The sequence below is a fragment of the Triticum urartu genome, chromosome 2A (assembly GCF_056163025.1).
Source record: "Triticum urartu cultivar PI428250 chromosome 2A, HENAU_Tu73, whole genome shotgun sequence".
Classification (NCBI taxonomy): domain Eukaryota; kingdom Viridiplantae; phylum Streptophyta; class Magnoliopsida; order Poales; family Poaceae; genus Triticum; species Triticum urartu.
In genome coordinates this window covers 724,430,271-724,442,303 of record NC_141874.1, presented here as the reverse complement: position 1 = coordinate 724,442,303, position 12,033 = coordinate 724,430,271, and the positions used below count along the sequence as shown (strand labels likewise).

The 12,033-nt window shown below is 44.8% G+C and overlaps 1 protein-coding gene across 1 annotated transcript; it reads left to right on the top strand.

Moving 5' to 3' along the window:
• The first annotated feature begins 6,912 nt into the window (after nucleotides 1–6,912).
• On the top strand, nucleotides 6,913–8,529 carry LOC147987189 (uncharacterized). Its single transcript, XM_087545172.1, has 2 exons — nucleotides 6,913–7,073; nucleotides 7,205–8,529. Exon 2 carries the CDS (start codon nucleotides 7,225–7,227, stop codon nucleotides 8,356–8,358), a length of 1,134 nt encoding a protein of 377 aa, XP_087401298.1. The 5' UTR covers nucleotides 6,913–7,073; nucleotides 7,205–7,224; the 3' UTR covers nucleotides 8,359–8,529.
• The last annotated feature ends 3,504 nt before the right edge of the window (nucleotides 8,530–12,033 follow it).

The window sequence follows — 12,033 nt, the reverse complement described above, 5'->3', positions numbered from 1 at the left end:
GTTATGTTTCCGGATTTTGCGTTCCTCACGCGGTTGGGTTATAATGGGAACCCCTTGATAGTTCGCCTTGATTAAAGCTTTTCCAGCAATGCCCAACCTTGGTTTTACCATTTTCCACCTAGCCTCTTTTTCCCTTGGGTTTCCAGAGCCCGAGGGTCATCTTTTTTAAACCCCCCCCGGGCCAGTGCTCCTCTGAGTGTTGGTCCAAACCAGGCAGCCTGCGGGGCCACCTCGGGGAAACTCGAGGGTTGGTTTTACTCGTAGCTTGACCTATCTGAGTGTGCCCTGAGAACGAGTTATGTGCAGCTCCTATCGGGATTTGTCGGCACATTCGGGCGGTGTTGCTGGATTTGTTTTAACTTGTCGAAGTGTCTTGAAGAACCAAGATACCGAGTCTGATCGGTATGTCTCGGGAGGAGGTCTATTCCTTCGTTGACCGTGAGAGCTTGTCATGGGCTAAGTTGGGACTCCCCTGCAGGGACTTGAACTTTCGAAAGCCGTGCCCGCGGTTATGGCCAGATGGGAATTTGTTAATGTCTGGTTGTAGATAACCTGAACCTTAATGTAATTAAAATGAATCAACTGTGTGAGTTACCGTGATGGTCTCTTCTCGGCGGAGTTCGGGAAGTGAACACGGTGTTGGAGTAATGCTTGCCGCAGGATGCCCTCTAGTTTCTCGCTCGCGCTTTGCCTCCTCTTCTCGCTCTCTTTTACGAACTGGATAGCCACCATATATGCTAGTCGCTTGCTGCAGCTCCACATATTTTTTCCTTGCCTTACCTATTAAGCTTAAATAGTCTTGATCGCGAGGGTGCGAGATTGCTGAGTCCCTGTGGCTCACAGATTACTTCCAAACCAGATGCAGGGCCTGATGATTCCGCTCCAGATGACGCGCTTGAGCTCAAGTGGGAGTTCGACAAGGACTCTCAGCGATACTACGTGTCTTTCCCTGATGATCAGTAGTGGTGCCCAGTTGGGGTGATCGGGACCGTGTCGCATGTTGGGTTGTTCTTTTATTTTGGCGCCGTAGTCGGGCCATGAGTGTTTGAATGTTGTAATGCTATTTATGTACTTTGATTGATGTGGTGAGTGTAAGCCAACTATGTGTCTCCCCTTTTATTATCTATATTACATGGGATGTTGTTATGATTGCCTAACTTGCGACATTGCTTTCAATGCGATTATGCCTCTAACTCATGCCTCGACACGTGGGAGCTATAGTCGCATCGAGGGCGTTACAAGTTGGTAATCAGAGCCTTCCCCGACCTTAGGAGCCCCCATTGCTTGATCGTTTTTAGCAGCCGTTGTTGAGTCTAGAAAAATGTTTTGAGTCATTTAGGAATTATATATCGGAGAGTTTAGGAATTCTTTTTACTTCCCAGTCTCCTCATCGCTCTGGTAAGGCATCCTGACGTAGAGTTTTGACTCTTCTCTTCTCAAATTTCACTAAAAAAAATTAGGATCACGCGGGTATCTTGGAATCGTTCCGATGGTTTTGTGACGAGAACATTGTTCTTGGTGCCTCCTGTCTTTAGGGGTTGTGGCAGTGTCCCGGGGAATTGAGCTCTGAGGTGTTGTCGTCACAATTTTATCGTTGCAATTCTGGAATACCTGAGTTTAGTACGCCGACATCGAAAATCTCTTTTATGCAGTTCGTTGGTGAGATAACCTCGACGCCACCCAGTACTGGGGCAGGAGTTCGGCAGTATCGCCATAACTTGTATAACGGATGCTTTTCGAAGGTTGAGGTAGATGGTTTCCGAAGTTTTTTCTCGGTTATGTGTTGAAGGATGGATACAGCTGGATGTAGGATTTGCTAGATTTGGGTGAGATATTATGCTTCCCCTATATCCCCAACACCTGATTGCATAACTGGAAAGGTTCGGGAGCTTCATAGGTGGGAATTCCTGTAGCTCTAGTTCTTCTTTCACGGATATTTGGTTTGAGATTGGGATTTCTTACCGAGTATTCATTCTTGATCCGTACCTTGTTGAATTATTTCTCTACCTAAATTCTAAGTGGCTTCTCAATTTATGGATATGTGACCATTTCAAGAGGAATGCATTCGTTCTTATGTTCGGATGTGAAGACTATATGTTGCAATTTTCATTCCGTTGGATTCAGCTTCAACATTTGTCTGTCTATGTGCTAATGGTTGTCACCCTCTTCAGGATGGCTCCCGCTAAGAGCACCAATCAGAATCAGGATCCGCCACCACCTCCACCTCCTCCGGAGGCATGGCAAGCTGTGATGGCCGCAACCAATGCAAACACGCAGTTGATCATGCAAATTCTTCAAGAGCGCAATCAAGCGAATCAAGGCAACCAAGGCAACAATCAAAATCACTTTGCTACACTCAACCAGTTCCTTGCTAACGGGCCAAAGACTTCCAGCAATTGTGTTGAGGCAACTGATGCTGACGATTGGCTCGTGGATCTGTGCAAGCATTTCGAGTGCAGTAACATCAGGCCTGAGGACTTTGTCAAGTTCGCTTCCTTCCAACTCAAAGACCAAGCTGCAGAATGGTTCCAGCAGTACAAGGATTCCAGAGGAGGCCATGTGATTACCTGGGATGAATTCCGCCAAGATTGCAAAGCTCATCATATCCCTCAGAGCATGGTTGAAAGCAAGCGTGAGGAATTCCGCAACCTGAAGCAAGGCTCTTTGTTTGTCTATGACTACAGCAAGTTGTTTCAGAAGCTCACCCGCTTTGCTAAGCAGGACGTCCCTGATTAGAAGAGCATGATATACCAGTTCAGGGGTGGTCTCGGAGAAGAAATCCAGCTAGCTCTTGTTCTCTTTGAGCCCTTGAGGTACGATGAGTTCTACAACATGGCATTGAAGCAAGAGGCCGCTCAACTGAGGTGTGATGCTTCCAAGAAGCGAGTCAGAGACACTACTCCTTCTTCCTCTACTCAAGTGGCCAAGCAGCAGAAGTATTGACTTCCTCATCCTCCGTTTCGTCAGCCGTATCAGAAGAGCAAAGGTGGCAGTGGATCTTCCCACCCACCCAACCCTGGCTTTCAGAACAAGACTTCGTCTCAAGCTCCAAGGTCAAGTGCTCCGTATCACCGTCCGCTTTCAGAGGTCACGTGCAACAAGTGCCAACAGAAGGGTCACTATGCCAACAAGTGCTTCAACCAGAGGCGTCTCCCTCCTCTTCCTCCTCCTGTGAGATCGGCAAGTACAGTTGTGGTCAAGCATAACCCCAAGCACGCCAAGGTCAACTTGATGAACGCGGCTTAGGTAGAGGACTCGTCAGATGTCATCATGGGTAACCTTCCTGTTAATGATATTCCCGCAAGAGTTCTTTTTGACACTGGTGCATCGCATTGTTTCATGTCAAAGCCATTTTTTACCAAGCATGAGTTCGTTTCTTCTCATTTGGGTAAACAAATGGATATCGTTTCTCCTGGCAAACGTTTGAGTGCAAGTCTGGAGGTGCCAGATGTTACTATCACCTTGGGCGACTACAAGTTCCTTTCTTCCCCAATGGTTCTTGGTAACTCGGATATTGATCTTATTCTCGGAATGGATTGGCTTTCTAAGCACAAGGCACATCTTGATTGTGCAGCCAGGCAGATTCAATTGACTCATTCGTCTGAGGATGTAATTGTCTTTGCTGCTCGTGATGATACCATCCGTCTGTTTTCCCTCAACGAGAAGGGTGAACTGGATGCTATCTCGCAAATTCCAGTCGTTTGCGAATATCAAGACATCTTTCCAGAAGAGCTTCCAGGAATGCCTCCACACTGGCCAGTTGAATTCGTCATCGATCTTGAGCCTGGCATGGAACCAGTGTGCAAGCGTCCTTACAAGCTCGGACCTGAAGAGTTGAAGGAGCTGAAGAAGCAACTCGATATTCAAGAGAGAATGGGTCTCATCCGGCCTAGTTCTTCTCCGTGGGGTTGTGGTGTTCTTCTTGTAAGTACAGACTTCTCCAAAAGTCTATATAAAACCATATGCTTTGATCACAAAGGATGTAGTGCTCCAAGAATGGCTTTTTTCTCCAAGAATATAGACTTCTCCAAAAGTCTGTATAAAACTATATGCTTTGTAAATACAGACTTCTCCAAAAGACTTATCAGAAAGGCTGTAGTGCTCCAAGAATGAAATTTTTCTCCAAGAATGTGATTTAGGCCACCAGGTGGGCACAACCCACCTGGGCGCGCTAGGAGGGGGCCCCTGGTGGGTTGTGCTCATGCAGGGCCCCCTCCGGTGGTTCTTGGCTCCAGTATTCTTCTTTTATTGTATAAAAATTGTCCAAAAAGTTTTGTTCCATTCCGATAACTTTTATTTCTGCACAAAAAACAACACCATGGTAGTTCTGCTGAAAACAGCGTCAGTCCGGGTTAGTTTCATTCAAATCATGCAAATTAGAGTCCAAAACAAAGACTAAAAGCGTTAGGAAAAGTAGATACAACGGAGACATATCGAACATCCATCACTGTCTGGCCAGACACGGGTGACTACGCCACGGGAATGCCGGAACATGTCATTGAGAAAGAAGGACAAAATCTAAAACGAGGAGACTGGTATAGTCAACATGTGTGTGACTCAAGAGGATACTGATATATCTCACCTCAGGTTTTGTAAAGTATCGTGAAGCAAAGGTAACATCACATGATAATCAAAGGCCCACTCAAAATTCATACGTGTAATCATGGAGATCGATATGGACGTCCATGGTTCCGCTATCGGTCATTGAACGAAGGAGTTTGGTTAATGTCTATGATTTACCAAACCTACAGGGTAACAAGCTTAAGGTAATCACGATCTGCTGAGTGTTAATAGGACGGGAGTATCGAGGATTTATTTGTGAAATAGTTTCATTAATGTTAGGAGTAGTTCCAAGAGGAACCCGAAGTGTTTCGGGGTCACCCGAAGGGTTTCGGAGTTTATCGGGCAATACCGGGTATTCCCAATAATTAATATATATAGGTGGAAAATGTTTTTGGTGATGTTAAATTAATAATAAAAGGTTCTAGTAATTGTTAGAAGGCTTTTTATATTTAATTTAATATCAACGTGCCTTAAAAGGCAAAGTGGTGGAAAGAGCATTGCGCCACCAATAGGAGGTGCCCCCCCTTCCTTGGCCGGCAACCCAAGGAGGGTCTTTCCCTCCTTGGTGGTAGCCCCTCCTCTCCCCTCTAACATATATAATAGACAATTTTGCTGTTTGGGACACAAGTTTTGGAGCCTCCTCTAGTTCTAGTTGATGAAATCGAGCTTGACCTAGATCATCTAATCCTCATACTTACAAGTCGAGTGTGATTCTAATCTCCTCCCTCTAATTCTCCAGCGACGTTTAGCTTTGGACAATGAAGCGTTGCTGGATCGTGAAAACCATACGCTTGCAACCAAGTAGAGAGGCTGTGCTTTTGGTCTTCCATTCGTGGTATCGTTCGTGGGCAGTTCATGTGATCATTCATCGACTGTTCGAGGGACTCCAAGTATGATCTACACCGACTTGTCTAGTTCCGCTGCACTCCAGAGTCGGTAGCGATCGTGATCCAAACTAAACCTTATATACATATTCATATTGTTCCTGGGTGATCGTAGGGCAATTTTTTTTTGTTTCCTACCAAGTTTGCCAACGGTGGCATCATGAGCGGTTCTATGAGTAGATGGAGGTTTCGATCTAGATCACATGTGGATGTGAGGGTTTGATGTTCTTGCCATGCTTCCCTCGCGTGTTGCTTCGGTTCAGTTCATTGGCGGCATGATGTAGCTTTGTACAAAGTTCTGCCAACCGACCAGCTCTGGCTGTCGATGATTTGCTAACAATTCTCTGGACTTCACACTACAAAATTTGCTCTATTCAGTAACAAAAACCCTGGTGACGAAACAGGAACCATCGCCTCCTTTTTTTTCTTTTTTTCTTTCTTGTTTTGATTGCCTTTTTTCTTTTATTTTCTCCCCTTCGTTTTTCTTTGGTTTTGTTTGTTTCTTCTCATTTTTCATCGTTTATTTTGTTTTCTCTTGGTTTAACTGTTTTTGTGTGCCCAATTTTTGCATATATATCTAATACATTTCCCTAATACATATTTAACATTTATTAAATAAAAGATTAACCTTTTTTGGAATACATGGTCAACATTTTTTCTACACATATTTAACATTTTTCAAATGCTTGAGTAACTTCTTTCAAATACAAGATTAACATTTTTTTAAAAGCTTGATAAAAAAATTTCAAATACAGTTTTAACATTTTTGGAATACGATACAAGATCAACATTTCTTGAATACAAGGTCAAATTTTTTTCTATACACATTTAAACTTTTTTGAATACATGGTCAAAAAAAATCTATACACATTTGAACTTTTTTCAGATGCTTGATTAAAAAATTTCAAATACAAGTTTAACATGTTTGGAGTACAATACAAGATTAACCTTTTTGGAATACATGGTCAACATTTTTTCTCTACACATATAACATTTTTAAAATACAAGATTAACATTCTTTGAGTACATGGTCAACATTTTTTGTATACATATTCAACCTTTTTAAAATACAAGTTTAACGTTTTTTGAATACATGGTTGTATATACATATAATGTTTTTTCAAATACTTGTTTGACATTATTTCAAAAGGTTGATTAATATTTCATGATCAACTTTTTCACACACATTGTATATTTTTTGTATACACACATGTACATTTTTCAAATGCTTGGTTAATATTTTTGGAAATGTTTTATGTAAAGTGGTTTCTACTATATATTTATTTAGAATATTGGAAGTACTCGTATAAACGAAAGTAAAAAGAAGAAAAGGTGAAAAGAGGCCTTCCGCGCGCCTGGGCCAGCCCATCTGGCACACTCCCCTGCGGCAAAACCTGTGTGGGCTGTTATAAGGCTCGCCAGCCCATGATATGTCGATACCATATATATAAGGCGGAGAAGGAAATGAGACGGCTAAACCTAGATGCCACACCCTATCCCAGCAGCAGCCGCAGCCGCAGCCGCAGCCGCAGCCGCCGTCGCCGCCGCCGCCTCCACCCCCGCTGCAACCGCCGCCTTCGATTCCGTGAAATTGGAGGGGAAGACACTTGGATCTGTCTGCCGCAGGTACCACTCCTTATTTCTCTTGCCCGTTGAACGTTCGTATTTTGTTTCCCTGGCCGGTCTTGTTTGTTTTCGTGGAAATGCCGTCTTCTGGGGTTTCATTCATCTTCTAATTCGTCATCTCTGTTTTCCAGGAGGAGTGGGGAGAAATAGAATGAAGGCGCGACAGTTCCTGAATGTTGTGATGGAGAGGTATGGCACTGGCGGTGCCGGTGGCAGCTTGTATACGGTCAGTCGCATCAAAGCCAAGGAACACCTCTTCTACCGATCCACGGCCGAAGCACAGGCAGCAGAAAAATCAAGGTTCGATATGGAGTACCCATCATCAGCCGTTGTGCCACCATGGATGGAGACCATCTCGCGGATACCTCCGTCCAAGCTCAGATTCGAGCGGTCCACCTCAGACAACAAAAGACTGGATTTCCTGCCCTTCCATGAACGAGGCAGCGGTGGTGCAAGCAAGATCCTCTGCGTGGACGCCGCTGGCCACACCGCCCTATACGACATGGACCCCGGTTCTGTCCAGCCAATTCCATGCCTCAACAGTCCCAAGGGGAGCAGGCCCATCAGCTTCTCCACCACTAATCCCGAAGCCTCTGACGGTGAACGTGCTGATGCCTTCTACGTTATGGGAAGGTTCCCTTCCAGCTATGATCCCTACAACTTCGAGGTACTCATGTACAGTAACCCTTCTAATGGCAGGACGATGAAAGGCTGGAATTGGCTCAAGCTACCAACACCACCTGCCTATGCTGACAATTGCATTCTCAATTCCCATGCGCTGCTTGAAATTGAAGGTGACTCAATTCTTGTTGTCTCCTCCGGAGAAGAAAGCCTTGGCACCTACTGCTTCAACACAGCCAGTCGCAAGTGGTTTAAGGCTGGCTCCTGGACACTGCCATTCCTCAGTCGTGCTGTGCATGTACCGGAGCTGGACAACCTCTTATTTGGCATTGCCAGCTATGCACCCAACCACTTTTGTGCAATGGGTATCTCCCGTCTTCTCTCGAAGAGGTGTCCACCTTTAGTGTACAGTTGGCCACACCTTGATCTGCCCGAGGACTGGATAATGCAAGATTGCAGCTTTGTGTACTTGGGAAATGGGAGGTTTTGCATCACCAAAGTCTTTGAGTTTGGTCTGGACGAAGACACTGGCAACACGACTGAGATGGGTGCTGTGATGTCTGGCGTGGAGGTAGTGCATCACAAGAAGTCTGGACTCATCATGGTCAACCATAGGTCCAAATTCTACAGGTTCTTCAGGGATGACATCCAATGTGTCTTGTAAGGTAACTTGGTGAAAGGGGAGCAACACGGGTTTTTCCAGGAGGATTGGAATTGTCTGTCTCCCCCTTTCCATCAGTATCTAGTAGTTACAACTTCTGCTATGTTAGTTTTTGGGTAGTAGTGCTCATTTCCTTCAGTATGTTGTATCACTATATTTGCTGCCGTTGCTGTATACTCCCTCCGTCCCAAAATTCTTCTCTTAGATTTGTCTAGATACGAATGTATCTAATACTAAAACGTGACTTGATACATCCGTATTTAGACAAATCTAAGACAAGAATTTTGGGACGGAGGGAGTACATAGCTTCTTAGGTGCTTTTATTTTATTATTAGATTATTAGATGGACTAGAATCTTTATGAAATTGTGATATGGTTTATAACTGGTAAAAGCCTGAATGGTTTGAAAAGTTGGAACGTTCATATGATGTTTAGTGATCATGCACATTATCGGATGGAAATGCCATTTTTTTGATGCAGCAATGCTGTATCTTACACTCCTCCCCTCCCTTATAACCCCTCGGCACCACCATGATCGCATCGCTCATGATCCGCTGCTGCTGGGTCGTCGTTCTCTGCAAACGTGTGCAGTTCTCCGTGCACCATGCACTGCTGCCGACAGCTGCCTTCACCACCTCCGGCGGATGCCTTTGTGCTCGGCTCAAAAGAAGTCCGCATACCCCCTGGGGCTGCACAAACCGTCCACTCCACCTCCTGAAGTCTAAAACCACTTTCTTAATGCCCTAACCTTTCCAATAGCATTTAAATGACCCCTAAACCGGATTAGAGCTGTTTTTAGCAGGCTGTTTTTCCACTCTGGCCTGGGTGTCGCTAGTAGCCGAGAAAATGACCCCCTCGAACCCCGCTTTGGCTTCTCCGTCTATGACGACGAGACAGCGGGTGGATGCGATGATCGCCGCCTGATCAGAGTACACATGACAACGCGCAGTTTAGGCGATCACTCCCAATGTTAAGGCGTTGGTAAAATTTTGATTTTTGGGAAGATTGCGGCTGTTTGGTGCTGCGGTTAGGGCAGCGGACATAGGCGTTTGGGGCCGGCTAACTAGGGTTTGAAATATACGCCAAGTTCTGATCTTGACATTTATTGCATTTACTCTTTATGTCATGTTTGACATGTTAGCTGTTTGATCTTTGCCAAGTCCTGATCATGACATTTATGCCATTTACTATATCCTCTGATGTGTATATCATATATTTCTGAACTTTGCTTTCCCAAGTGAAGAACAGCAACTGGCATGTCAAGTGCTTCAGCCTTTTTCTTTGTGTGAGAAACAAGGACAGGATTAGCATGCTTTGGTAGAGGATCTTGCTGCTGCTGTTTATCTGTTAGCCAGATCTCTGTGTCCGAGCACTCATTCACGACATGTATGCAGCAATACAGATTATCAACTCACAACTGAATTACCTCTTGTCTCATCTTTATATATAGCCTTTCTACATAGAAAGTTGCTGCTTTTCCAAAATTTTGATTTGTCACTTGGTTGTAGCTTAGCCATTAGATTTGTCTAAGCCAATTACCAATATCCTGAGTGCAGGACACCATGAGCTTGAGCTCTGCTGGCGCGCGACGACAGCAGCGCTGCTTGTGGATGGAGAACGGGCAGTGGCTGCGCGTTACAGGAGAAACTTCCAGTGCCAGTTCCCTCCTATTCCAAAGGATTTGTGCCACCCACCTAGCTACCTGGCACCCTTCCTGCCACGTGGGCAAAGCAGCCTGCTAAAACCGCTCTAATCTTGTTTAGGGGGTCATTTAAATTGTATTGGAAAGGTTGGAGTGGCCGGTTTGTGCAACCACAGGGGGTTATATGAACTTCTTTCGCTCGGCTCAGGGGAGAGTGCCCACATCGGCTCAGGGCAGAATGACACGGTGCCGCATTTCCCCACGCACCACTGCCTCTTGTCTTAGGCCTGGACGCTTCCATTGTTTCACTTCTTGCATGGACACATCGACTCATGTTAGCGCTTGCATTGTGGCACCAAGCTCGAATAAGGGGCTGTAAGATTCTCGGTCTGGTGGGTCTTCGTCTCGAATTGCAAAGCGCGGTCTGGTGAGGATTCTGATGTGTGTCATCTTTGACCTGTTGGAGATAAAATTTTTGCCCAAGATTTTACTATAAAACTGATGATTAACTACAGCAGGTTATACTGACAGGCCATCAAACTAAAGATACGGACACCTATTTGATAAATGGCAGTGTTAAACCAGCGACATGGAAGGACACCTTTATTATATTATAAGTCTGAAGTCTGCTTGTGTGTTAATGTCAGGACACCTAAGTGGATGAGCCCGCTGTTGTCGACTACATGGACGACATCTGTAAGTACTACAAGGTTGCACATGTAACTACAATCTTCCTCTTTAGCATGTCTGTTGAAGCGACACAAAACATCTTTTCTTTTAATCCTTTCTGAGATGAAATACAAGCACATAGCCTACATCACTTAATTACTGGCAATGGAATTTATGCTGATACAAGACAATATTTCTTTGATACCTCACTAATCTTAAACTAAAGACTGACTATTGCGGAAATGAAGTAGACATGTTTGAAGTCTTTTTTAAGTCGGTGTTTAGTTTAGGCCGATGCACAGTGAACAAGAGTAGCATTGAGTAGCACACTTTTACTTCTAAAACTAGAGATACGCTTGCTCTGCTTCTCATACAACCATTCAGTACCATTTAGATGTTCTTGCCTCAAGTCACACACGTGCTCTGCTTCTCATACGTGTGCTCTGCTTCTCATACAAGTCTCTGCTTCTCATACGCGTGCTCTGCTTCTCATACAAGTCTTAAGTCACACGCGCTCGCAGCACGCGGATGGATGACTCTTCCTAGTATATATAAAGACGATCTTAGAAGAAGGCAATGCATGATGGAGAGATCAATGAGGTGGCGCAATACCGGATGGCTGGTGGGCATCCCTAGGGCGTTTAATGACATGACGATGGTGATCTGTTTTGTTTCGTTTTCAGGAAATGAATTTATTACATGGGATAAATTTCTCACAGCTCTTATGATCTGATCTAATCTAATCTAATCACGGGTCACCCAGCGATGCTAGACATATCAACAAGCAACATGCTTTTCATCAACAGGTTCAGTAATGAGCAATGAGGAATAAAGCTTGCGCCATTCTGATCCAATCTAATCATGGTCACACACAATACGGCCTTCAGATCATGAATAACCTAATTCATCTCAACCCAAGTTGAACAGCCAAACCGGGGAATCGGGGACCTACCAAGAAGCAAACTGGAAGACGTGGTCGTCATCCAAGTTGGTCTGGATGCCATTCTTGAGGCACAGCCGCCTTGTCGAGGACGCGTCGCTGGTCAGGACAGGAGTCAAGGAAACAGAGGCCGTTGCCGCAAACGGGTTCCCCTCCGCCTCGGCCTCCATTGCCACCAATCTCCATCGCGCCCTTCAATGTCCTGTCAGTCCTAGCTATTCTGGTTTCTTTGAGGATGCGAAAAAAAAAGATTGTTCAAGAGTTTGTTTCTAATAATGTTCTAGGGTCACTTGAGTTATTCTGGTTTCTTCAAGGCTTATGTTTCTAATAATGTTCAAGGCGGGCCTTTTTTTTATGTTTATGGGCATGTGTAGTCTCGTTTGTCTCAAGTATTTCACAAGAATTACAAGCATCCAGCATATGCTAG